Raw genomic sequence first — 27,467 nt, 5'->3', positions numbered from 1 at the left:
ATGAGAACAGTGAGCCTCCAGCGAGGGTGGGTGCCCACACGGCAGGGTCAGGAGGTCATGTGGGGTATACTGAGAATGGAAAGAGAATTGGTTCACATTTTGAAACAATTCTCATTGTATTCGGACAATAAATGGAATTTTTCTGGGGGGAGCCCCGTCGGCTCCCCGGAGCTATCCAGGCTGAGTGGATATGTATAACTTTCTGGCATCAGTCAAAGTGCTAGGAGTTCTTGCCTACCGGGACCACAAGCCAGAACCTGGCCCCCTCAGAGAGGCACGAGGAGCAATGGCCTATAAAACCCCCTTGTGATTGGAACCATTCTATGTCTGCCATCGACCAGGACAGGCACCTAGAAAGGTAGGCGCCCCAAAACAAACCCCTATTCTGGTGAAAATAATGCAGAAAGCCGAACGAGTGGACAGAACTCCCCAAACAAAATTATAAAACTAACATGACGTCATCACGTCGCCGCGCCACCGTCTGCGCAACCCCCCCCCCTCCCCGGGAGGGGGAAGGGGGAGCCCCAGACCCTCCACGCCGGAGATCCAACTGGCAGTTCTTGGCTGATGGAATTACTGGTCGGTCGAGTGCCTCTGGCTCCGGTTTTTGTTTCAGTTCTGTGCCTTGTGGTGTGGACTGTCTCTACCGGTGGGGTGTGAGCCAGGAGTAAGATTCCACAGTACTTGGGCTGCATGCACCTAGGGCTATCTTCCCTAGGTGCCCTGTAAGTACTGCCCCTTGGGGCCACCTTCTACAAGTCACCTTGGGTTCTGCCTCCGCTGTGTCCTTTACTGCTCAGTACTGGGCCGCCCTTGGAGTCGGCTGGGGTTTAGTTGCCCTGGCTTGTCTCTGGGTAGGTAGTAGTTTTCGTCACTGGTAGGGTTGCGGGGTACTGCACAGCTAGTTTTCACCATTAACAGCGGCTAGCTCTGTTCCGCCTGGGTATGGTGTCCTCTTGCGGGGTTTTTCTTTTGTTTTTGCCTGGTGGGGTCTGCCTTTATGGTCCACCATTCCTGTTCTAGGTGTTTTTCTTTCAATTTCTTCTGTTGGTGGTACTCCCCGCTTGGCCCCGGTGAGTGGACACGTCCCGGGGGTTCAGCTTTTAGCAGTTTCTTGGTAGACCTGGGCGCCAGTTTGCGGTACCCTGCCTGGGCTTCCCTTAGTGTGTACCAACGGCTAAGGGCCCTGGGAAACCCCACGGGGGCTCCGTGGTCCTATAGGTGTGTCCCCGGAGTCCCTCTCGCGTCCTGCGAGTTTGACGGTTGCTCTGTCGCCTTGTCTCAGGATGACACTCACCGGTTGTGCCTCCGCCATATTGCCTGTTGGGTCATTGTTTCTTGTGACCCGGAGTCGTACGACGAGTGTTGTCAGTACGTGCTCTCTTTCACCCAGGCCACTGGTCATGATAATCGGGTGCAGGCGGCTGCGGCGTTGCTTGCTGGGTGTAGGTTGCTGCGTCGTTCTTGGTTGTTTGCGGCCCCGATTGCCCCGAGGCTGCCCCGTTTTGGTGGTTGGGTTCCGGACTTTCAGTACTCTGCAACTATGCCGGCAAAACAAGTGAATTATTCTAGCATAAACCCATTAGTACTGATAACTGCCACCAGGCTGTCTTGGGGCCTCAACCCACTGCTAACTCCAAGATCCTGCTTGTTGATGTGGTGGCATAACACAACGCAGTTGTGCTATGCCAACATAAAAAAAAGCATGGCCCACTGCTTTTAAGCTAAATGCTGGCTATCCTTGGACTATGTCCTGTGGGGTCCATTTGCTTTTATGGTCCTAGCTTTTAATGTCTGAGGTGCATGCATTGCTTCCTGGTTTGTTGTGTGGTCCTGGCTTTTTCTGTGGGAAGCCCCTTCGGCTACCTGGAGCTATCAGACTCGTATACGCTATATTAGTCTGGGGCTTAAGTCGGTGGAGTTCTGCCTACTGGGAACCACTAGCCAGAACCTCCCTGGCCCCCTCAGAGAGGTGCAGGGAGCAATGGCCCTTGGAAAACCCCCTTGCATTTCGGGGTATTCCATCTGCCGTTGACCAGGGCTAAGCACCCAGAAAGGTAAGCACCTCAAAACAAACTCCACATGATAGGAAATTGCAAAAAACCCAAGACCGAATAGAGAAACATAACTTGCAAAAAGAAAACAAAGGAAACAAGCAAACGTCATTCACCGCAGCCACGCAGCTTGTCCGCACAGCCCTCCCCCTCCCCGGGAGGGGGGAGGAGGAAATTCGGAGCCCCGCGCCGGCTGCCCCACACCTCAGTTTGTAGGCTGAAGTGCTCTAGGGATGGCTGTCATCTCTGGCCTCAGTTTCATGCTGGATTTTGTGCATCTCTGGTGTTTTCCTGCTGTTTGTGGCGCGGTGGCCAGGAGTAACATAGTGTACTGGGACTGCCTGAGCTAAGGACTGCCTTCCCTAAGCATCCTGTAAGTACTACGTTTAGGTTCTATGGTTGCCATCCCTAGGAATCTTGGGGCCTTCACTTCCATTGGGATTCCAGCTGCTCGATATTTACCCAGCCCTTGAGGCCAGCTGGGGTTTTGTGGACTTTGTTTGGCCCTGGGTAATAGGCGATTATGGTGTTGCTGGTTGGGGTGCATCAGTGCTGCGTAGCACCCATACCTATAGCGCGGCGGCCGTGTTTCCTGTTCCTCCTGTGGTTGTGATACCTATGCGGGGGTTTTCTTTTCTGTGGGGAGCCCCTACGGCTCCCTGGAGCTTATCGGGCTAATGTATGTTATATTAGACCGGGACATTAGCTTAGAAGTTCAGACCTACCAGGGACCAGCGCCAGAATCTGGCCCCTTCAGAGAGGTTTCAGGGAGTAATGGCCCTGGAAAACCCCTTGTGGTTGAGGTTTTCTTTATCTGCCATCGACCGGGGTTAGGCACCCAGAAAGGTAGGCATAACAAAACAAACCCAACATGGTAAAAACTAAAACAAAAAACCGAACAGAGAGGTAGAAACTCCCAACAATCACAAGGAAACAAGCAAACATCACACTTTACTGCCGCGCCGATCGTCCGCGCAGCCCTCCCCGCCCCGAGAGGGGGAGGGGGGAGCCCCGGACCTACCGCGCCGGCTGCCAAGCTTCAGTTCGTAAGCTAATGTCAACCGGGATAGACACTTCTCTGGCCTTAGTTTCCTAGGCGGTGTTTGCCTTGTGTGGCGTTCACTGCCGTGTGTTGTGTTGTGTTGTGCGGTGGCCAGGAGTACCTCATCAGTGCCGGGGCTGCATGTGCTTAGTGGCTGACTTCCCTAAGCGCCCTGTGAGTACTGCCCTTGCGTAACAGGGTTATCTTCCCTGGGGCGTTCGGGAACCGTTCCCATAGAGGTTCTTGCTGCTCGGCATTTGCCTCGCCCTTGGGGCCAGCTGGAGCTTGGGGCCCTTGTTTGGCCCTGGGTAGGGATTGGTATTGTGCTGGTTAGGGCGTCAAGGTGTTGCACAGCCTGCCACCTAAGCGGCGGCCGGTTCCTGTTGCCTCTGGTGACGGTGTTCTTTTGCGGGGTTTTTCTTTTGTTTTTATTTTCATTTGCCTGGTGGGGGTGTGCCTAGTGTGGCTATAGTTCCACTGGTAGTGTTTGGTGGCCCTCTGCTAGGCCCCCGTGATTGAACACATCGCAGGGGTTTTCAGTGCTATCCTCTACCCTCTTGTTATATTTGGGTTTCTTAACCGGTTAGCAACACCTTGCCCGGGCTTCCCGTAGCAGTCAGCCTACGGGCCCTGGAAACCCCTGTCTGGGCTCGGGGGACCATTGAATGTGTCTTCCGGGTTCCAACCCGTCTTGTACGGGCTCGTTGGTTGCTATGCCCTTGTCTCCAGGTGACAGTCGCCATTTTTACCTCCGTCATGCTGCCTGTTGGGTCACTGACACCTTGATCCGGAGTCTTGCGAGAGATTCTCTGCTTGTTCTCCAGTACTCTCCTGATGTTATTACTGTTCAGAGTACAAGCGGCATTCGTGTTGCAAGCTAGGTTAGGTTGCTGCAACATGCTAGGTTGCTTTCCCACTCGGATGCCCCTGAGGCCACCCCGTTTTGGTTAGGTGCTGTTCGCCCCTTTCCCTCACTGTTCCCGGCTCCGGACTGTCTGTGGGTTTCGGGATCGGGGCGGGGTTTAGTTGGGGCCGAGACTCGGGCGGTTTTTGAGGGCTGCCCTGTTCGGGTTGGGGGACGGAGGTTTTTTGAGCCGGTTCCTCCTGCCAAGGCTTCTGGGTCTTACCAGTGGCCCTTTCTTGCTGCCTTTCCCATGGACTCTTGCTTTTCTTTAAGGGCGGAGGGCTTGGAGGACGGCTCTGCCCCGGGGCCTCTGTTGTTGGTTCCCGGGGCTGTGGGGGATGCCTGCTAGCAGTTCTGGGGCGGTTTGGCCCTGCCTGGGTTTTCTGCTTTTGGGCGGAGTTTTTCGCCCATCCAGTCTGCTAGCTTCCCACTTTTGCTGGCGTGTTTTCGTATCTTTAGCGTCAGTCACAGCCCTCTGTTCTGGCGGCCATTTTCGTCTGCCGGTTTCCCGGCATGGCCACCAGGGCGGCGTTGCGGTTTGTATACATGCGACTGGGTGTGCGAGCGAGCTTCTTGAGTGAGTTTTCACCTTTTTTCAGGGGTTTTTATTCTCCTGTTGTCATTTCTTTGCTTTTCTGGTGTTTTCTGCCCGTTGCCTGTTCCTCTGGGAACATTTGGGTGTTGATTTTACACCGGGTTTTCCAATTTGTCTGTTTTGGGTCTGGGCCTTTGGGTTTGAACTCAGTGTCCCCTAGCTGGTATGCTTGCTCCCACACCTTGTCCCTCGATTTTTGGTCTGTTATGACCGTTTTTCCAGGGGGCTCTGTCTGGGGGCTGTGCTTTGCCTTTCTGTGGTGTTCTCTGCCGGCAAATGTCGTGGTTTGGGCTCCCCCTGGTTTGATTCTGGGTTCCTTTGGGTTCTTTGGTTTCGTTCCGGAGGTTTCTTCCTCTTGGGCCCCCTTTGTGGGTTCATGGGGTTTTGTTTCCTCGTGTGACCCGGTTCTGCCTTCTGGGGTTCCGGGGTCTTCCTGGCTTGCAGACTGACCTTTTTGGGTATTGGCATGTGTTGTGGTCCTGCTGGGACTTTTGCTGCTGGAAGTTTTGTTGTCAAGGTGGGCCTTTTGATTCAGTTTTGTGCCTTCTTTGCCTGGCCGGCGTGCCCACTGGTCGGCGGCTTGTAATTTTCTTTTCAAGTGTATGTGTGTGTGTACACATGTACATGTGTACACTGTGTGCACGTGTATATGCATAAGCACGTGTGTATAACATACCTTGTGTGTATGTGAATATGTATGTGTATGTGTATATACATGATATGTATATATGTGTTTATGTGTATGTGTACTTTTTCTTTCAGAAGGGGCTCTGTTCCCTTCTCAGTTGACGGGGCGCTGGGGGAGCAGCTTGCTCTGTTGACTCTCGTATGGTCCCGCTGTTGGTGGGCACTTTTGGTTGTCATCCGGCCTCTGGTGGCGGCGGTGGACGGCTTCTCCCCATTTGGGGGGTTCAGAGTTGGCGGGGTGGGCTTCTTCCCCTGCGCTACGTCACGTCATCTTACTGGGTGCGTTGGGCGTGGTTGATCCACCCCATCCGTCTGGGGTTCCCGTATGCTCTTTGCAGACATGGGCCTTTCGAATCTGCGGTTCTTTTGGACTTCTTCAATCTGCGCCCTGGTTTCTATGCCCTCGGAGGAGGACTGTTGTGTCCTATCCGGCTTCTGTTGGGGCCGGGTGCCTGGATGGTGGCCCTGGACCTCCAGGTTAATTCTTGGCACGTTCCTCTCCAGTTTTCCGGTTCTGGCACAGTTGGTGGTTGAACTTCAGGCTTGCCGCTTTTGTTGCCTTCTCTATTTTGTAATTGGTACTTGGTGTATTTTTGCATCTTTACCGGATCTTGGAGCCCTCCCTGTCTGAGTCTGCTTGAGATTCAGTGTCTGGCCTACCTCGACAACTGGCTGGTGTGGGCTCCCAGTCGGTCCGCTTGTCTGCTTGCCAGGGGTGTGGATCTTTCCACATCGCCGGGTTTGGTTTCCTGGTGATCTGGAGGCCATTCCATCTGTTTCCGTCCCGGGTTCGGACCTGGGCCTTGTTTAGGGCTATTGGGCCACTCCTTGTCTTTCCCTCCAGAAGTGTTACTGCGGCTGTGGTCCCGCCTTCGGCTGTTCATGAGAGGGTCCCGGGTTGCTCGAGCAGTTGTGCGGGAGTCTGAACTTCGACGTGCTGGTCTGCCCGCGGGGTCGGGTTTGGCTTCAGCGTCTGTTTCGTTCTTTCGGAGACTCCCCTTCCGGCTCTTGCAATCGTTGGGTTCGTTCCTCCGGGGATCTTGTGTTGGTGCTGCATCACCAGCTTCCTCTTTGGGGTTTTTGGGGTTCCATGCCTTGGCTCCTCCCCGAGCCTTCGCTCGATGTGTTCACGGACAGGTCATCTCTCGGCTGGGGCTTTGTGACCAGTGCTCACCAGGTCGGCCGGGGATGGTGGAGTCTGCCCGTCCGTCGGGCTCACAGCACAGTTCGGGAGTTCGTGGCTGTCTGGTTTGCGCTCCGGAGGGCTTGGGTCACTCGGTGCTCTACCATTCAGCTCCATTCGGACTGTTCTCTGGCGGTTCTTGCCGGAACCACAGGGTTTCTCTTAGGTGTTGACCTTTGGGGTTGATTCCTTAGAGTGGCTAGTTTGCTGGATTCTCAGGGTTTGGCTAACCGTGAGGTTCATGTCCGGGGTGTGTCCTGCGTCCTGGCGGACAGCTGTCTCAGTTCATTCCTCTGTTCGCGGATTGGCCAGTCGTCGCCGACTCGTTTCGTTGGCTTTGCAGGACGTATGGATTCCTGGCCATGGACGTCTTCGAGTCAGCGTGGTGTAGGCATCGCCCATTTTATGTGGCTCCCTTGCCCACCTGCGAGGTGTTCACGGTGGATGCTTTTCAGCAGGACTGGTCGAGTTGGAGGTACCTGTTCCTCTTCTCCCGGTCCAGCTGTTGCTTCGGGTTCTAGCTCGGTTGCAGCCCATTCCCACGAGAGCAGTCCTTATGGTTCCATGGTGGCCAGCCCAGCTTTCTTTTCTGACGCTGCTTGCTAGGTGAACGAACCCGAGGCGTTTTCCCGCGGCTCCGCTTCTTTCGGCAGGTAGGGTCGGTCCTGTACGTGACTGGTTCGGCCTTCTCCTCGGCTCATTGTGTCTGGTATTTTGACACGGGTATCACTATCTCTGTGGTGTTCAGGTGGCCTTGTTGACGGTGTCCCACCTGCGAGCTTCGTCTCGGCGACAGTATGACATTCCTGGTGTTTCTATGCACTTTTTCTTGCTCTTTGTACGTTGACTTCTCTTTCGCATTGGGTTGTCTTGTCCTTTCTTGGGTTTTCAGGACTACAGTTATTTGATGTTTTGTACTGTCGCCTCATTTTGTAATTACCTAAGTGTAGTTACAGGATGAGAGCTACGCTCGTGGTGTCCCGTCTTCCCAGCACTCTTTGTCATATAACGCTTTGAAACTACTGAAGGTCTTGGCCTCCACCACCTTCTCACCTAACTTGTTCCAACCGTCTACCACTCTATTTGCGAAGGTGAATTTTCTTATATTTCTTCGGCATCTGTGTTTAGCTAGTTTAAATCTATGACCTCTTGTTCTTGAAGTTCCAGGTCTCAGGAAATCTTCCCTGTCGATTTTATCAATTCCTGTTACTATTTTGTATGTAGTGATCATATCACCTCTTTTTCTTCTGTCTTCTAGTTTTGGTATATTTAATGCTTCTAACCTCTCCTCGTAGCTCTTGCCCTTCAGTTCTGGGAGCCACTTAGTAGCATGTCTTTGCACCTTTTCCAGTTTGTTGATGTGCTTCTTAAGATATGGGGACCACACAACAGCTGCATATTCTAGCTTTGGCCTAACAAAAGTCGTGAACAATTTCTTCAGTATATCGCCATCCATGTATTTAAAAGCAATTCTGAAGTTAGAAAGCATAGCATAGGCTCCTTGCACAATATTCTTTATGTGATCCTCAGGTGATAGTTTTCTATCTAGAACCACCTCTAGATCTCTTTCTTTATCAGAATTCTTTAAAGATTTCTCACATAATATATATGTTGTGTGGTTGTCTATGTTCTCCTATTCCACATTCCATAACATGACATTTATTAACATTAAATTCCATTTGCCAAGTGGTGCTCCATATACTTATTTTGTCCAGGTCTTCTTGAAGGGTATGACAATCATCTAAATTTCTTATCCTTCCTATTATCTTAGCATCATCAGCAAATATGTTCATATAATTCTGTATGCCAACTGGTAGATCATTTATTTGTGCGGTGCTGGCGGAGCCGCTCCGGCTTGCGTTCGGGGTGAACGTCACATCTGCCCCGTTTCGTACACTTTCTTGTTTTGTTTCACTTCCGGCCTGCTCATGCATCGCCTGAGCCATCCTGGTCCTTGATCAGGGTACCTTTTTATCTTCTCAGTTTGTGGTAGCCCCTTCGGTTCAGGTTTCTGCTCTTTGGTACTGGTCGTAGATTTCTACGTGTGCAGCCTTTCTCCGTCCTGGCGACGGTTGAGACGGCTGCTTTCCGGAGGGGTTCTTGGGTTATTTATGCTTGATTGGTCTGGCCGGGGGTGCGTCCTGTGTTGTCTGGTTGCACTTTTTGCCGTTACCTGCATACCGTGTCTGGGGATGCGCTTTGGTTTGATCTGGTTCCCCTCGTTCCCTGTTTCAGGGCTCGGGTCTCCCAGGTCGTCCGCAGAGTTTTTCAGTCTTCCAGCCTGCGGTCTGTCTTTGTGCCCGTGCTGTTCAGACATTTGCAGCTTTTGCTGCTGTGTTGGTGACGTGTAGGGCTCATTTCGGGCGCAGGGAATTGAGGGTCGCACAGGTTCTTGGCCGCCCATTCTTTATGCGGGTCTGCTCCTGTGTGTTCTTGTTGCCTTGGGTCGCAGGTTGCATCCTGTTGTCTCAGCTTCGCGTTGCGGAGTTTGTGGCGGCCGCCTCCCGGGTTAGCCCTTTCTTTTCCTTCTCTTTGGGTATGAAGCTCCAGGGAGCCATAGGGGCTCCCCACAGAAAGGCTCCCCTACCAAAGAGCCAAAGCTCAACCCCCACAAGCACAATTAGGTGAGTACAGAAAACCAGCGTTGAATGTAATGAAATGCAATTTTCTGGGTGAGCCCCGGAGGCGTCCTGGCAACCCTCCCTCCCACCGGTCAGCGGTTTTTTCGCGTTGGTTGAAGCTTAGCTTCCAAACTGAAGCTTGGCAGCCAGCACGGTAGGTCCAGGGCTGCCCCCTCCCCCTCTCGGGGCAGGGAATGCTGCGCGGACGATCGGCGCGGCAGTAAAGTGTGATGTTTGCTTGTTTGCATGTTTCCTTGGGATTGTAGGGAGTTTCTACCTCTCTGTTCGTTTTTTTGTTTTAGTTTTTACCATGTGGGGTTTGTTTTGTTACGCCTACCTTTCTGGGTGCCTGACCCCGGTCGATGGCAGATAAGGAAAACCCCAACCACAAGGGGGTTTTCCAGGGCCATTGCTCCCTGAAACCTCTCTGAAGGGGCCAGGTTCTGGCGCTGGTTCCTGGTAAAAGTTTTGTTGAAAAAACTCACCCAGTTAAAGCTGTAGCAGGCCGTTGCATTGACCTTTTAAATGATAATGTGATGTCTTACTACAGACAAGTGTTAAAATGTAGGGAAAAACAAGTGTCTTTAGACAAATTTTTAGTAAAACAAGCAAGTCCTAGTGGTATGCAGGCAAAATGTGCCAGAGTGTGCATACCAGTGAAGTCCTCACTGCCTGATGTTATAATGGAAGGAGACTCCTCTTCCAAACAGTAACACCTCTCCTCCTCCCTCCTCCTCACATCTTCCATACACCAACAGCAGTCCTCAGCAAGGGTAAAAAATAACTTGAACATAGTTTTGTAGGTTTATTTAGATGAATTAGGTATAAAAATTTAGTTTGATGTGGGGTTTTTGGGGTAGTCAGGAACGGATTAATTCATTTCCCATTATTTCTTATGGGGAAATTAGCTTCGGAATACGAGTTTTCGGAATACGAGCCATCTCCAGGAACGAATTAAACTCTTAAACTGAGGTACCCCTGTATTTGTTTTTACGTGCTAATCCTATGTATAATGAACACGTACACCATATTATGGCAGTAAAACATCTGTACTGTCCAAGGACACTGTGTTATGTGCATGACACTTGTGTACACATATGTTGCACATATTTACCATGTATCATGCTAATTTATGTATATATACAATCTATTTACAGACTATACACTGTCACACAATATATACATTCACCATCAACACATTCAGAACATCGCGAGTGTGAGCCTCCACACCCAGACAGGCCCTCCCTCACTCCAACATCTTACTCGCCAACATTGCTCCTCCCACCATACTGTTATTGTTTTTATTACACTATTTACACATTATATATATACTTATTTACATGTTTTATTTACCAGAACTATGCAAATAAGCCGGTATTGTGTCCAAACAGTACAGTGGCCACCATACACTGCATGAGAAATCACACAGCAGACAGCAGACGACGCTACGATTACGATGTCACCTCCCTCACCAACATAGCTCCACTCAACATACTCCTGTTGCTGTTATTACACTATATACACACACTGTATATACCCATGTACATGTGTGTTCCCCATAGTGAACCACAAAGCTAGTATGGTGAGCAAAACAAGAGTGGCTGCCACACAGTGAGGCTACCTCAATTCTCTCCCTCCCTCACCAAAATTCTTCCTTCCACAATACTATGCACAATGCTAATTATAACCACAATCCTGGTCACTAATTTCTGTAAATGAATAATTGACCACAAGTTTATTTTGAAAAGGAACCTAAGAAGTTGTTTGAAGATTCCTAGATAGACGAAATAATGCTGTGGTGCTGTGGCTAGCGCTGTGAACATCGTGAACAGCATTAAATCACTGATATTTGAACATTCTACCCAGTCATTATCATACTCAGGCTCTTCTATAATACTATCATGGCTAAATAATACAGATTATATATATATTTTGACATTATTAGGCAATGCTGTGGTCACACGCTGAACAGCAGAGCTGTGCGGTCATGCTGTGAGCGCCAGCCTTGGTTGCTCACTCACTACTGAGGCTCTGACACCCGGCAATGTGGACCATGATTTTTTTAAAGATGGCATCTGTTTACAAGAGCCCTGAGGAAGCTTATGTGAACCCCATGTAGCCACGGGAGTTTTGAATGAAACGTGAAAAATAAAAACACCCGGAGGCGCGTTGCGCACCCGAAGCCTGGGCCTGCAGGCGCATTGCGCAGTTAAAGGGTTAAGCTATTTTGCCAAGGTTTCTTGGTGTGTCGAATCTTTACTTCCTCAACTTTCTCACTTCTTTGAGGGAACATAATTCTGGTATCTGCTCCTTGTACTGTAGGTCCCTTGTAGTTCATGAGATGGTCACAGATGTTTGGCTCTGGGAGCCAAAAAGGAGACGAGGGAGCTACGTCTGCCTTTTCCAAATAAACGAAAATACTACAACACCCACTGCCTCTCTCAGCAAAGCTCCACAAAGAGTGTAAAGGTCCAGACCCAGAGCACCACCATACACTTACAACAATTATTAATTCCTGCTTAAAAAGCTGTCGGTGGCTCACGTCCCAAATCACTGCCTGATTAGGTTGACTCAAGGAGTTAACTGAAGGAAATAACATGCAAACCTCAGAGCAGATAACTGACAGTTTCAAGTCTTTGTTAGTGGTGTCAGGAAATTTAATTCTGAATCTAAAGCCTAAGCAGACTGAGATAGCAAGAAACACTTAAGATGGCTAGCAAGCAAACAATAAAGCTTAAAGAAAAGCTATCCACTTGACTGGTTATTGAGAACAGCCAGAGCAGGAGCCACAACTACCTAGTTGACCAATCCACACACTAGAAATTGAAGGGACGATGGCATTTCGGTCCATCCTGGACCATTCTTAAGTCGATTGAAGTCACACAATCGACTTGAGAATGGTCTAAGACGGACCGAAACGTCGTCGTCCCTTCACCTTCTAGTGTGTGGTCTGGTCAACATACTTCAGCCACGTTATTGTGACTCATCGCCTCCACAACTACCTAATAGTGCTCCAGGCTAATGTATGAGATACTTGCCTCATTGAGGTCAGGTGAGATGAGGGGAAGATGAATGTGTACATATTTAAGTTGTTTAGTGATTCATGTGTTGCTACACATTACTTGGTAGGAGTGTTTGAGTGTTTTGTAACTTTTAATTTGGCAAGTGGTTCACCTGGTAATTGAGTGATCTATAATACGCACACACTCCCTCTGCTCCATAATGTGGGCAAGCCGGTGGGAGCCGGTCGGCCGAGCGGACAGCACGCTGGACTTGTGATCCTGTGGTCCCGGGTTTGATCCCGGGCGCCGGAGAGAAACAATGGGCAGAGTTTCTTTCACCCTATGCCCCTGTTACCTAGCAGTAAAATAGGTACCTGGGTGTTAGTCAGCTCTCACGGGCTGCTTCCTGGGGGTGGAGGCCTGGTCAAGGACCGGGCTGCGGGGACACTAAAAGCCCCGAAATCATCTCAAGATAACCTCAAGAAACCAGTTTGAAATGCTCTTTGTTTCTGGTGGGGAAACAAAGGTCATGGAAAGCTAGTGTATCCAGTGTGTCCATAGTGTGCCAGTGTCATAAGCCCAAGGGAGTTACTGAACGGGGAAACCGATCCAGAAATATCTATGGAAGAGCAATTTTAAGGCATTGTGTATCTGTCTGTTGTTGTAATTTAACTTTGGGTTTAAAAATTTTAAGGACGTCTTAACTTCAGTTTTATAGTACTGCACTTACTTATATTTTTAACTAGTCAGTCTATTTTTCCAATTCCTTGCAAGAATTTTGAGACAGCTGTTGATTTCAGGCCAGTCAATAGATGTCATAGAAGGAAATAGTTTGGTTCGTCCCTTTGTTGAAGCAACATTTCAGAGGTCAGTGTTGCGCACTAGTGTTGCTGAAGGACCCAACCCCACATGGAACCAGCAACTGTCATTCCGCTTCAGGTAAGTTAATTTATTATGTATGGTGCAGTCTCCAAAATAAAGATTACAATAATTAGTTGTGGATAAGTTAAGGAAGAATCTGACTTTTGGGATATTTGTATGTTATATAAGGAGGCCTGGTCAAGGACCGGGCCGCGGGGACGTTGAGCCCGAAATCATTGCAAGGTAAGGTTATAACTTTTTCTGTGGAGGATCCCCGTCTGCTCCCTGATGCTAGCTTACTGATTAAGTGCCCCACTACTTGTAGCCATCAGTCGCAGAATTCTTGTATGCCTACCGGGGACCTCGAGCCAGAACCTGGCCCCCCTCAGAGGCTCAAAGAGCAATGACCCATGAACACTTTAAATGTAAAATTTATCATCTTGCCATTGACCTGGGAAACACCCAGAAAGATAGACAAATCAAAACAAACTACTGCCTGGCTGAAAAATGCAACTTAAGCTGTCAAATTATTAAAAGAACTCTCCCACACGGAAAACAACCAAAACTTCGTCCAACTAAACCCCCCCCCCCCTCATTAGCTCTACCTTCCCTTTCCTTCCAGGCACCTTTCCTTCCTTCCAGGCCCGGGGAAGGGAGCAGCCTGGAAGGTCCACTCTGACCATGGTTTCCTGTTTTTACCATACCTGAGTACCTGGAATTTATCACTGTTAAACATCATGTTATTTTCTGATGCCCAGTCAAAAACTTTATTAATATCAGCTTGAAGTTTTTCAGTGTCTTCAGCCGAGATAATTTTCATGCTGATTTTTGTGTCATCTGCAAAGGATGATACGAAGCTGTGACTTGTATTTTTGTCTATATCTGATATGAGAATAAGGAAAAGCAGCAGTGCAAGGACTGTACCCTGAGGTACAGAGCTTTTAACTGCACTTGGACTAGATTTTATATGGATGACCGTTACTCGCTGAGTCCTGTTTGATAGAAAACTGAGTATCCAGCATCCTACTTTACCGGTTATTCCCATTGACTTCATTTTGTGTGCTATCATGCCATGGTCACATTTATCGAAAGCCTTTGCGAAGTCCGTGTATACCACATCAGCATTCTGTTTTTCTTCTGATGCCTCAGTGACTTTGTCGTAGTGCTCAAGTAGCTGTGAGAGGCACGATCTTCCCGCTCGAAATCCATGTTGGCCTGGGTTGTGAAGGTCATTGGTCTCCATGAAATTGGTGACCTGACTCCTAATCACTCTCTCAAATACTTTTATGATGTGCGATGTAAGTGCAACTGGTCTATAATTCTTTGCCAATGCATTGCTCCCTCCCTTGTGTAGAGGCGCTATGTCTGCTACTTTAAGTGCATCTGGTATCTTCCCCATGTCCAAGCTCTTCCTCCACACTATACTGAGTGCCTGTGCTACCGGCACTTTGCATTTCTTTATAAATATTGAATTCCATGAGTCTGGACCTGGGGCCGAGTGCATGGGCATGTTTTCAATTTCTCTTTCAAAATTTAGTGCGCTCGTGTTGATATCAGTTATATTTACAGGGGTTTGAATATCCCGCATAAAGAAATTGTCTGGATCTTCACCTTTCATGTTGTTTATTGGAGTGCTAAACATGTCCTCATACTGCTTTTCTGTGGGGAGCCCCTACGGCTCCCTGGAGCTTATCGGGCTAATGTATGTTATATTAGACCGGGACATTAGCTAAGGAGTTCAAACCTACCAGGGACCAGCGCCAGAACCTGGCCCTTCAGAGAGGTTTCAGGGAGCAATGGCCCTGGAAAACCCCTTGTGGTTGGGGTTTTCCTTATCTGCCATCGACCGGGGTTAGGCACCCAGAAAGGTAGGCATAACAAAACAAACCCCACATGGTAAAAACTAAAACAAAAACCGAACATAGAGGTAGAAACTCCCTACAATCACAAGGAAACAAGCAAACATCACACTTTACTGCTGCGCCGATCGTCCGCGCAGCCCTCCCCGCCCCGGGAGGGGGAGGGGGGAGCCCCGGACCTACCTCGCCGGCTGCCAAGCTCCAGTTCGTTCGCTAATGTCAACCGGGTTTGACGCTTCTCTGGCCTCAGTTTCCTAGGCGGTGTTTGCCTTGTGTGGCGTTCACTGCCGTGTGTTGTGTTGTGCAGTGGCCAGGAGTACTTCATCAGTGCCGGGGCTGCATGTGCTTAGTAGCTGACTTCCCTAAGCGCCCTGTGAGTACTGCCCTTGCGTAACAGGGTTATCTTCCCTGGGGCGTTCGGGAACCATTCCCGTAGAGGTTCTTGCTGCTCGGCATTTGCCTCACCCTTGGGGCCAGCTGGGGCTTGGGGCCCTTGTTTGGCCCTGGGTAGGGATTGGTATTGTGCTGGTTAGGGCATCAAGGTGTTGCACAGCCTGCCACCTAAGCGGCGGCCGGTTTCTGTTGCGTCTAGAGACGGTGTACTTTTGCGGGGTTTTTCATTTGTTTTTAATTTTTCATGCCTGGTGGGGGTCTGCCTAAGGTGGTTATAGTTCCACTGGTAGTGTTTGGCGGCCCTCTGCTAGGCCCCCGTGATTGTACACGTCTCAGGGGTTTTCAGTGCTATAATCTACCCTCTTGTTATGTTTGGGTTTCTTAACCGGTTAGCAACACCTTGCCCGGGCTTCCCGTAGTTGTTACCCTACGGGCCCTGGAAACCCCTGTCTGGGCTCGGGGGACCATTGAATGTGTCTTCCGGGTTCCAACCCGTCTTGTACGGGATCGTTGGTTGCTGTTCCCTTGTCTCCGGGTGACAGTCGCCATTTTTACCTCCGTCATGCTGCCTTTTGGGTCACTGACACCTTGATCCGGAGTCTTGCGAGAGATTCTCTGCTTGTTCTCCAGTACTCTCCTGATGTTATTACTGTTCAGAGTACAGGCGGCATCCGTGTTGCAAGCTAGGTTAGGTTGCTGCAACATGCTCGGTTGGTTTCCCACTCGAATGCCCCCATGGCCGCTCCGTTTGGTTAGGTGCTGTTCGCCCCTTTCCCTCCATGTTCCCGGCTCCGGACCGTCTGCGGGTTTCGGGGTCGGGGCGGGGTTTAGTTGCGGCAGAGACTCGGGCGGTTTTCGGGGGCTGCCCCGTTCAAGTTGGGGACGGAGGTTTGAGCCTGTGCCTACTGCCAAGGCTTCTGGGTCTTACCAGCGGCCCTTTCTTGTTGCCTTTCCCATGGACTCTTGCTTTTCTTTAAGGGCGGAGGGCTTGGAGGCCGGCTCTGCCCCGGGGCCTCTGTTGTTGGTTCCCAGGGCTGTGGGGGATTCCTGCTAGCAGTTCTGGGGCGGTTTTGCCCCTGCCGGGGTTTTTCTGCTGTTGGGCGACGTTTTTCGCCCATCCAGTCTGCTAGCTTCCCACATTTGCTGGCGTGTTTTTGTGTATTTAGCGTCAGTCACAGCCCCTGCTGGCGGCCACTTTCGTCTGCTGGTTTCACGGCGTGGCCACCAGGGCGGCATTGCGGTTTGTTTACATGCGTCTGGGTGTGCGAGCGAGTGTCTCGGGTGAGTTTTCAATTTTTTTTTCAGGGTTTTTGTTCTGTTGTCGTTTCTTTGTTTTTCTGGTGTTTTCTTGCCGTTGCCTGTTCCTCTGGGAACATTTGGGTGTTGATTTTACAATGAGTTTTTTCCAATTTTTCTGTTTTGGGTCTGAGCCTTTGGGTTTAGGCTCAGTGCCCCTGGCTGGTATGCTTGCTCCCACACCCTATCCCTCGGTTTTCAGTCTGTTGGGACCGTTTTCCCAGGGGGTTCTGCTGGGGGCTGTGCTTTGCCTTTCAGTGGTGTTCTCCGCCGGCAAATGTGGTGGTTTGGGCTCCCCCTGGTTCGATTCTGGGTTCCTTTGGGTTCCTTGGTTTCGTTCTGGAGGTTTCTTCCTCTTGGGCCCCCTTTTGTGGGTTCAGGAGACTTTGTTTCCTCGTGTGACCCGGTTCTGCCTTCTGGGGTTCCGGGGTCTTCCTGGCTTGCAGACTGTTCTTTTTGGGTCTTGGCACATGTTGTGGTTGTGCTGGGACTTTGCGGTTTTGCTGTTGAGGTGGGCCTTTTGATGCAGTTTTGTGCCTTCTTTGCCTGGCCGGCGTGGTGCTCTCTGCCCACTAGTCGGCGACTTGTACTTTTACAATATATGTCCTCACCTAGTTGTGCTTGCGGGGGTTGAGCTCTGGCTCTTTGGTCCCGCCTCTCAACCATCTATCAACAGGTAATTGTATAGGTTCCTGTGCCTATTGGGCTCTATCATGTCTACATGTGACATTGTATGGGGGTCAGCCTCGTTACTTGTGTGTGGAGTCACCACGTTACTTCCTAGTGCTTTCCCGTTACCATTCTGACACTAAAAAAAAAAAAAAAAAAAAAAAAAAAATTCTATCTCTGTGGCTCTTTTGGGTACTCAGTTTCCACCTGTGTCCCCTAGTGCGTGTGCCCCTTGTGTTACATAGCCTGTCCTTATCAACCCTGTCGATTCCCTTGGGTATCTTGAATGTGGTGATCAGGTCTCCCCTCACTCTTCGTCTTCCAGCGAAGTGTGGTTTAATTCCCGTAGTCTCTCCTCATGACTTAGGTAGTGTACTTTTTCTTTCGGAAGGGGTTCTGTTCCCTTCTCTGTTGACTGGGCGCTGGGGGAGCAGCTTGCTCTGTTGCCTCTCGCATGGTCCCTCTGTTGGTGGGCGCTTTGGGTTGTCTTCCGGCCTCTGCTGGTGTCGGAGGACGGCTTCTCCCTCTTGGGGGGGTTCAGAGCTGGCGGGGTGGGCTTCTTCCCCTGCGCTTCGTCATTTCCTCTTCGTGGGTGCGTGGGGCGTGGTCGCTCCATCTCATCCTTCTGGGGTTCCCGTCTGCTCTTTGCAGTCATGAGTTTTTCCCGTCTGCAGTTCTTCTGGACTTCTTCTGTCTGCGCCCTGGATCCTATGCCCTCCTCGGAGGACTGTTGTCTCCTGTTTGGATTCTGTTGGGGCCGGGTGCCTGGATGGTGGCCCTGGACCTCCAGGTCACTTCTTGGCACGTTCCTCTCCAGTTTTTCTGGGACTAGCACGGTTGGTGGTGAGGCTTCAGGTTTGCTGTTTTTATTGCCTTCCCTATTTTGTAATGGGCACTTCGTATACTTTTTGCATCTTTACCGGATCTTAGTGCCCTGTCTGAGTCTGAGATTTGGTGTCTGGCCTACCTCGACGACTGGCTGGTGTGGGCTCCCAGTCAGTCCGCTTGTCTGCTCGCCAGGGGATGGTTCTTTCCAGATCGCCGGTTTTGGTTTCCTGGTGATCTGGAGGTTTTTCCATCTGTTTCCGTCCCAGATTCGGACCTGGGCCTTGTTTAAGGCTCTTGGGCCCCTCATTGTCTTCCCTCCAGAAGTGTTACTGTGGCTGTGGTCCCGCCTTCGGCTGTTCAGGAGGGGGTCCCGGGTTGCTCAGCGGTTGCTTGAGCGGTTGTGCGTGGAGTCTGCACTTCGGAGTGCTTGTCTGCCCGCGGAGTCGGGTTTGGCTACAGCGTCTGTTGGTTCCTGCGGAGACTCCCCTTCCGCCTCTTGCATTCATTGGGTTCCTCCGGGGATCTTGTGTTGGTGCTGCGTCACCAGCTTCCTCTTTGGGGTTTTCGGGGTTCCGTGCCTTGGCACCTCCCCGAGCCTTCGCTCGATGTGTTCACGGACGGGTCGTCTCTCGGCTGGGGCTTTGTGACCAGTGCTCACCAGGTCGGCCGAGGTTGATGGAGTCTGTCTGTCCGTCAGGCTCACAGCACGGTTCGGGTGTTCATGGCTGTCTGGTTTGCGCTTTGGAGGGTTTGGGTCACTAGGTACTCTACCATTCAGCTCTGTTCAGACTGTTCTCTGGTGGTTCTTGCCGAAACCACAGGTGTTTGGCTAACCGTGAGGTTCGTGTCCAGGGTGTGTCCTACGTCCTGGCGGACAGCTGTCTCGGTTCATTCCTCTTCGTGGGTTGGCCAGTCGTCGCCGATTCGTTTTGTTGGCTCTGTCGGGCGTATGGACTCCTGGCCCTGGACGTCTTCGGGTCAGCGTGGTCTAGGCGTCGCCCATTTTGTGGCGCCCTTTCCCACCTGCGAGGACTTCACGGTGGATGCTTTCGGCAGGACTGGTCGAGGTGGGGGGTACCTGTTCCTCTTCTCCCGGTCCAGTTGTTGCTTCGGACTCTGGCTCGGTTGCAGCCCATTCCCACGAGAACAGTCCTTATGGTTCCATTGTGGCCGGCCCGGCCTTCTTTTCAGACGCTGCTTGATAGGTGTCCGTACCCGGGGCGTTTTTCCTGAGGCTCCGCCTCTTTCAGCAGGCCGAATCGGTCCTGTCCGTGACTGGTTCGGCCTTCTCCTTGGCTCTTCGCATCTGGTATTTTGACGCGGGTATCACCATGTCTATGGTGTTCAGGTGGCTTTGTTGACGGTGTCCCACCTGCGAGCTTCGTCTTGGCGACAGTATGACGTTTCATACGTTTTCTCGTGTTTTGTTTCCCCTCTGACCTGCTCATGTGTCGCCTGAGCCATCCTGGTCCTTGTTCAGGGTGCCTTCTTATCTTCCCCTCAGTTTGTGGTAGCCCCTTCGGTTCAGTTTCCTGCTCTTTGGTACTGGTGGTAGCTTTATAGGTGTGCAGCCTTTCTCTGTCCTGGCGACGGTCGAGACGGCTGCTTTCCGGAGGGGTTCTTGGGGTATTGGTACTTGATTGGTTTGGCCGGGGGGTGCGTCCTGTGTTGTCCGGTTGTGCTTTTTGCTGTTGCCGGCGTACCATGTTTGGGGATGCGCTGTGGTTGATCCGGTTCCTTCGTTCCCTGTTTTCAGGGCTCGGGTCTCCCAGGTCGTCCGCAGTGTTTTCATTCTTCCAGCCTGCGGTCTGTCTTTGCGCCTGTGCTGTTCAGACGTTTGCAGCTTTTGCTGCTGTGTTGGTGACGTCTCGGGCTCATTTCGGGCGCAGGGATTTGTGGGTCGCACAGGTTCTTGGCCGCCCATCCTTATGCGCGCCTGCTCTTGGGCGTTCTAGTTGCCTTGGGTCGCAGGTTTGCGACCGGTTGTCTTGGCTTTGCGTTGCAGAGTTTGTGGCGGCCGCCTCCCGGGTTAGCCCTTTCTTTTCCTTCTCTTTGGGTATGAAGCTCCAGGGAGCCGTAGGGGCTCCCCACAGAAAACCAGCGTCGAATGTAATGAAACGCCATTATCTGGGTGAGCCCCGGAGGCTCCCTGGCAACCCTCCCTCCCACCGGTCGGCGGTTTTTTCGCGTTGGTTGAAGCTTAGCTTCTGAACTGGAGCTTGGCAGCTGGCGCAGTAGGTCTGGGGCTTCCCCCTACCCTTCCCGGGGCAGGGAGGGCTGCGTGGACGATCGGCGCGGCAGTAAAGTGTGATGTTTGCTTGTTTGCTGTTTCCTTGTGATTGTAGGGAGTTTCTACCTCTATGTTCGGTTTTTGTTTTAGTTTTTACCATGTGGGGTTTGTTTTGTTATGCCTACCTTTCTGGGTGCCTAACCCCGGTCGATGGCAGATAAGGAAAACCCCAACCACAAGGGGTTTTCCAGGGCCATTGCTCCCTGAAACCTCTCTGAAGGGGCCAGGTTCTGGCGCTGGTCCCTGGTAGGTCTGAACTCCTTAGCTAATGTCCCGGTCTAATATAACATACATTAGCCCGATAAGCTCCAGGGAGCCTCCAGGGCTCACCCAGAAAATGGCGTTTCATTACATTCAACGCTGGTTTTTTAGGATTTCACTAATTTCTTTGTCATCCTCCGTGTATGAACCTTCACTTGTACGAATAGGTCCAATACTGGCAGTGGTTTTTGCTTTTGATTTCGCATATGTGAAGAAATATTTTGGATTTTTCTTTATTTCCTGAATTGCTTTCTGTTCTAACTGCCTTTCTTCAGTTTCATATGAGTGTTTCATTTTCCGCTCGATTTCTTTTATCTCCCTATTTAAATTATTCCTCTTTGACGGGAAATTCATGTCTGCATAAGCAGTTCCGTTATTTTTTTCCTGCGTTTATAGTATCGTCTGCGTTCTCTTTCTACGTTGGATCTCTTTCTGGCTTTCCTCAAAGGAACATGTTTCAGACAGACTTGATACGCTTCCGAAGTCAGTTTTTCTATTCCTTCTGTAGGACTTGTATTACTTAGAACAGTTTCCCATGGAATGTTTGTAAGTTCCCTGTTTATTATCTCCCAGTCTATCCTTTTATTATTAAAATTGAATTTACTGAATAGCCCCTCTCGCTTTATCAACGTTTTAGGTCTATTCTGAGTATTGATGGTCGTTTGCACTTCAATGAGCTTGTGATCTGAGTATGTGGTATCTGATATCGTAATGTCTCTAATAATGTCTTCATTGTTCGTAAAGACCAGATCTAGAATATTTTCATTTTTTGTTGGCTCCGATATCTGCTGATTGATTGAAAATTTGTCACAGAATCTAAGTAGTTCTCTAATCTGTGGTTGGTTAGGTCCTGATAGATTTCCTGGTATAATATTATTGTTTGCTATTCTCCACCTGAGACCAGGCAAGTTGAAGTCACCTAGGAAGATAATATCAGGTATCGGGTTCTCCAAATTATCAAGGCTATTCTCTATTTTGTTTATCTGTTCTGTGAATTCCTCAGCCGTTTCATCAGGCGGTTTGTATATTAGAATAATCACTAAATTTATTTTCTCTATTTTTAATCCCAGTACCTCTACCACCTCATTTGAAACGTTAACCCTTAAACTGCGCAACGCGCCTGCAGGCTCACGTCTGGTTTGCGCAACGCGCCTCCGGGTATTTGTATTTTTCACGTTCCATTCAAAACTCCCGCGGCTACATGGGGTTCACATCAGCTTCCTCAGGGCTCTTGTAAACAGACGCCATCTTAAAAAAAAATCGTGGTCCACATTCCCGGGTGTGGGAGCCTCAGTAGTGTGTGAGCAACCAAGGCTGGCGCTCGCAGCATGAGCGCACAGCACTGCTGTTCAGCATGTGACCACAGCATCGCCTAATAATGTCAAAATATATATATAACTTGTATTATTTAGCTATGATAGTGTTATATTAGAGCCTGAGTGTGATAATGACTGGGTACAATGTTCAAATATCAGTGATTCAATGCTGTTCACGATGTTCACAGCGCTAGCCACAGCACCACAGCATTATTTCGTTCATCTAGGAATCTTCAAATGATTTCTTAGGTTCCTTTTCAAAATAAACGTGTGGTCAATTATTCATTTACAGGAATTAGTGACCAGGATTGTGATAATAGCAGGAATGTGGTTATAATTAGCGTTGTGCGTAGTATTGTGGAAGGAGGAATTTTGATGAGGGAGGGAGGGCGAGAATTGAGGAAGCCTCATTGTGTGTGTGGCTGCCACTCTTGTTTTGCTCACCATACTAGCTTAGTGGTTCGCTATGGGCAACACATATGTACATGGGTATATATAGTGTAAGAACAGCAACAGGAGAATGTTGAGGAGCTATTTTGGTGAGGGAGGTGACGTAATCGTAGCGTCGTCTGCTGTGTGATTTTTCATGCAGTGTATGGTGGCCACTGTACTGTTTGGACACAATACCGGCTTACTTACATAGTTCTGGTAAATAAAACATGTAGATAGGTATATAGAACATGTGTAATAAGAACTATAACAATATGGTGGGAGGAGCAATGTTGGCGAGTAAGATGTTGGAGTGAGGGAGACAGGCTGGGTGTGGCTGCTCTCACTCGAGGTGTTCTGAATGTGTTGATGGCCAAATGCTCTTGTTGGCCCATACGAGGCAGCTGCTATTGGCCCATACGAGGCAGCTGCTGTTGGCCCATACGAGGCAGCTGCTGTTGGCCCATACGAGGCAGCTGCTGTTGGCCGATACGAGGCAGCTGCTGTTGGCCGATACGAGGCAGCTGCTGTTGGCCCATACGCGGCAGCTGCTATTGGCCCATACGCGGCAGCTGCTATTGGCCCATACGCGGCAGCTGCTATTGGCCCATACGCGGCAGCTGCTATTGGCCCATATGCGGCAGCTGCTATTGGCCCATACGGGGCAGCTGCTATTGGCCCATACGGGGCAGCTGCTCTTGGCCCATACGGGGCAGCTGCTGTTGGCCCATACGGGGCAGCTGCTGTTGGCCCATACGGGGCAGCTGCTGTTGGCCCATACGAGGCAGCTGCTGTTGGCCCATACGAGGCAGCTGCTGTTGGCCCATACGAGGCAGCTGCTGTTGGCCCATACGAGGCAGCTGCTGTTGGCCCATACGAGGCAGCTGCTGTTGGCCCATACGAGGCAGCTGCTGTTGGCCCATACGAGGCAGCTGCTGTTGGCCCATACGAAGCAGCTGCTACGCGGTGTTCTGAATGTGTTGATGGTGAATGTATATAGTGTGTAAGTAGATTGTATATATACACAAATTAGCATGATACATAGTAAATATGTGCTGCATATGTGTACACAAGTTTCATGCACGTAACACAGTGTCTACGGACAGTACGGATGTTGTACTGCGATATTATAGTGTATGTGTTCATTATACATTGGATTGGCACATAAAAACAATGAAAATGTATTTGGAAAGGTGCGCAAAAAATGAACGAAAATATATTCGCGGCAACTCGCGCGCCCCGCCCCGAGCGCCCCACCGCCCCTGAGAGCTTACGGCACGGGCGCACGGGGAATGATGACGTCACGCCCCAACTTCCGGACCCCATAGCAGCCAAAGTAAGTACAATTTCGCCTTTTTTTTTACATACCCATACTGAGGGAAGGGTTTTTGACACTTTAAAAAGAAAAAAGAATTTTTTCCAGAGAATTTATTTCCTGCGCACTGCGGGGGTGTCACATTTGGAGGCAACGCAGTTAAGGGGTTAAGGAGCTCCGAGCATACAAGGTCTTCCCTAATATACAGACCCACTCCTCCATGTGACCTAATTTTCCTATCACACCTGTATAGGTTATATCCTGGAATCCAGATCTCACTGTCCAACAATTCCCCTGCATGGGTTTCTGTGAAAGCTCCAAATACTGCATTTGACTCCGTGAGGAGGCCATTTATGAACTGTACTTTGTTGTTTGTTCTTGTTTTCAGTCCTTGTATGTTGGCAAAGATGAATGAGGTTACTCTATTAGTGATAGTTTGACTGGGAAAATATGAAATGAAATACTATGAAAATAAAAAATACTATGAATATAATATATACTATGAAAAATAAAATATACTATGAAAATAAAAAAGTTATTTAAGAAAATATTTCACTAATGGTGCGACAATTTGACGCCGCACTGTTTGAGGTGTATAACACGTAACTTGTCTTTAACTGTTAGGACAACTTTCTTCCTCTTAACACCTCCAGAACGATTGATGCTGCTACCAGACATAGTCTTGGCCAAAAATGTTCAAAGTTACTATGAAAATAAAAAAGTTATTTAAAAAAATATTTCACTAATGGCGCAGCACTGTGTATAACACGAGGGACGGACACACATGGGTTGACCAGTGTTGGACGGGTCCACTTGGGGCAGCTATAGCACGTTACGTAGGCCGCCAGGAGGAAAAAACTCACAATATTTTTGAAGGAAACTTTGGCCTGTGCACCTTGCTTTTAGGAAACTTATTTATTTGTTATTACATAATTACTAGTACTTATTTAATTTATTTTTGGCTATGATTAATTGTTCTAAAATTAATGGTAATTCCTGTACCCAGGTGGTCCCTCTCGACGCTCCCCTCCCACCCTCCCAACACCACCCACCCACCCCACCCCCTCCTCCACCATGCGTCTAGAGCCACAGACGGGATTAATACGGTATGGCTGAATTCTCATCCGGCCAAACCAGCTTTTATCCGGTTCCTGTGGCCATTTTGGCCGGATATTGTGATAACTTTATCCGATGACGATTTTGGCCGTATAAGGGCATTTTCCGGATGTTTGAATCCCGGATAATCGCGGGGTTACAGTATAGTGAATAAAAGTTACTAAATTGATGTTGAATTTTCAGGGCCCCAAATGATAACTTTTCACCAAGCAACCTTCATACTGTGAGAGATAATGTTTATCTTCATTTGTTTGATGAGGTCATTCATGATCTGTTAGAAGATGATCGCCTGAGGGATTCAACGGTTTATCATCGCATAGAGAAACGCTGGCTGGGCTCCCTCAAGATCCCCTTCTCTACAATATATTCTAATGCCAAGGTATTGATTCCTCTTGTACAATTTGTAATTTAAATCCAAAGCAAAAACCTAGCATTAAATGTAATGAAACACATCATACTGGTGGGTCCAAGGTGGCTCCTTATTGCTAGCCAATTTGGAGAGCTTAACATATGTCAACTCACACGAGGCCCTTGTGAGTCATTAATAGTCTAGTGGAGACTAGAGGCTAAAACCTGGTCTCCCTCAGAGGCTCATAGGACACAAGATCACTAATACCAGTCATACCAGTCAGACACCAGATCACCAGTCTCCGTGGTGTAATGGTAAGACACTCGCCTGGCATTCTGCGAGCGCTTGTCATGGGTTCGTATCCTGGCCGGGGAGGATTTACTGGGCGCAAATCCTTAATTGTAGCCTCTGTTTAACTCAACAGTAAAATGGGTACTTGGTTGTAAAAACGATTCTTCACGGCGGGGATCGTATTCCAGGGACCTGCCCGAAACGCTACGCATACTAGTGGCTGTACAAGAATGTAACAACACTTGTATATATCTCAAAACAAAAAAATAGAGAAAATAGCCACCAGAAAGATACAAAAACAACAGCAAGGCAAAGAAAACAAAATAGAAAATGAGATCCCAGCAGTTAGGTAGTCCCACCTCTAGTCCCACCTCTAGTCCCGCCTTTAGTCCCACCTCTAGTCCCACCTCTAGTCCCACCTCTAGTCCCACCTCTAGTCCCACCTCTAGTCCCACCTCTAGTCCCGCCTCTAGTCCCGCCTCTAGTCCCACCTCTAGTCCCACCTCTAGTCCCACCTCTAGTCCCACCTCTAGTCCCACCTCTAGTCCCACCTCTAGTCCCACCTCTAGTCCTGCCTCTAGTCCCACCTCTCTGCCAGCAGGTGGTTGCACTGGAAGCTAGTGGTTGAGGAGATGATCCACTCCAATCATGAGCAAAACGAAGGTTAACAAACTTCTGAAGGGGAGAGAACTTGATAAACATCTCCAAAGGATGCTTGATCAACCAGCCTGTGATTCATATGTCAGGCTGTGAGCAGCCATGTCTAGCAGCCTGGTTGACTATACCATCAACCAGGAGGCCTGGTCAGAGACAGGGCCACAGGGACGTTGACTCCCGAAATCAACGCAAAGTAACCATAAGATAAGGTGTTTCGTTTCATTCAATGTTGGGCCTCGGTTAGAGCTCGAAGGAGATTCCCCTGTTGCCCTTTCACCTCAGAGAATAAATAAACAGAATAATGTATCTCACCAGGAGAGATCAGCAGCAGATAATAATCCCCAATAAAGGGTAATCAGTGATGGGTAACTCTACCCAGTGCCAAATAAACCCTGCAAGGCCCCAGTACATTGACCAGATAACATGGTGCCAAAACCCCTAGCAGTGTGCCACATCTCTTGAGCTGAGTATCAGTCCCAGGCATAGTGGAAAAAATAGCTGACATGACCATAAACTTATGAACAACATGGGCCTGAGGATAAACCACAATCTGGCAAAATTGAAGACATTGCAGATGACCTGGGACAAACGGGCTTTGGAACAAGGAACCAAAGACACCATATTCACAAATAATGTATTACCCAGAGCCTGCCTAGGGGTGCAAAATTACTGACAGGCAACTGCAACCAAATACTCGACACAAGATGAAGTAGCCCCAGCAGAACAAACCAAGAATTAACTGGACCTCTTTGAAAGCATGCTCACTCATTCCTAGTCAGAAAAGGAGAATGCTGCAAACAAAGAAACTGCCAGTTCAAAAATTGTAAAAAAAAAAAAAACTTCCGGGCAAGAAACTCTTCAACCCTACAGCCAGAAGTGAGAGTCAACAAAAATAAAGTCTTTAGAAAAAGTCTCAGACTGAAGGGGAGACCAAGAACTGAGATGAGGAATGAAAAACCATAACACACTCCAAAAACTAAGAAGGTTCAGGAGGAGGAGCAAACTGGAGGTGAAAGAATGCCCTAGACAACTGTGAAACAGTGTCAAAAAAGTTGATGTCGAATGCCACAAAAAAAAAAAAAAGCTCTGCCAATGCTAAACATTATGAGGCATCAGTCTTCAGCATAAGATGTCGATTAACAAAAAATTAATTGCAACATACTGTCCCAAGACCAAAGCCATTGATGGGACAGCAAAAGTCCGGAAATTCTGGAAATTCAAGGAAATTCTGACCAATTCTTTTTCTTTGGCTCAGCCTTTTTCAACGGAGTAAATTTGGACACCGGATAAGAAGGACTGGAACCCAAGGCTGAGCAAGTCATAAAGGAGTTAGGAGCATTACCTCTCCCACCAAACATCTTCAGTCAGGAAAGCAATTGGAGCATGCCAAACCAAAGTGAACTGAGCTATGTGTCTAAGGAAGTGTCTTGCCCAATGACTCTGAAAGGC

General features: G+C 49.3%; 2 protein-coding genes across 5 annotated transcripts in view; one reads left to right on the top strand and one right to left on the bottom strand.

Annotated features, from left to right (window-relative positions):
- Nucleotides 1–27,467, bottom strand: part of LOC123753850 (uncharacterized) — a 490,864-nt gene that overhangs the window by 324,498 nt on the left and 138,899 nt on the right. The gene's annotated exons all lie outside the window — the stretch shown is intronic.
- Nucleotides 1–27,467, top strand: part of LOC123753931 (coiled-coil and C2 domain-containing protein 2A) — a 227,823-nt gene that overhangs the window by 142,160 nt on the left and 58,196 nt on the right. For all 4 annotated transcript variants that reach the window (XM_069321189.1, XM_045735932.2, XM_045735922.2 and 1 more), the window contains exons 19-20: nt 12,889–13,027; nt 24,905–25,100. In XM_069321189.1, coding sequence (XP_069177290.1) covers nt 12,889–13,027; nt 24,905–25,100 — 335 coding nt within the window. The remainder of the gene's footprint in view (nt 1–12,888; nt 13,028–24,904; nt 25,101–27,467) is intronic.

This window comes from Procambarus clarkii, chromosome 1 (assembly GCF_040958095.1).
Source record: "Procambarus clarkii isolate CNS0578487 chromosome 1, FALCON_Pclarkii_2.0, whole genome shotgun sequence".
NCBI lineage: Eukaryota > Metazoa > Arthropoda > Malacostraca > Decapoda > Cambaridae > Procambarus > Procambarus clarkii.
Note: the sequence above shows the minus strand (reverse complement) of the source record. Positions and strands in the feature narration are given on the sequence as shown.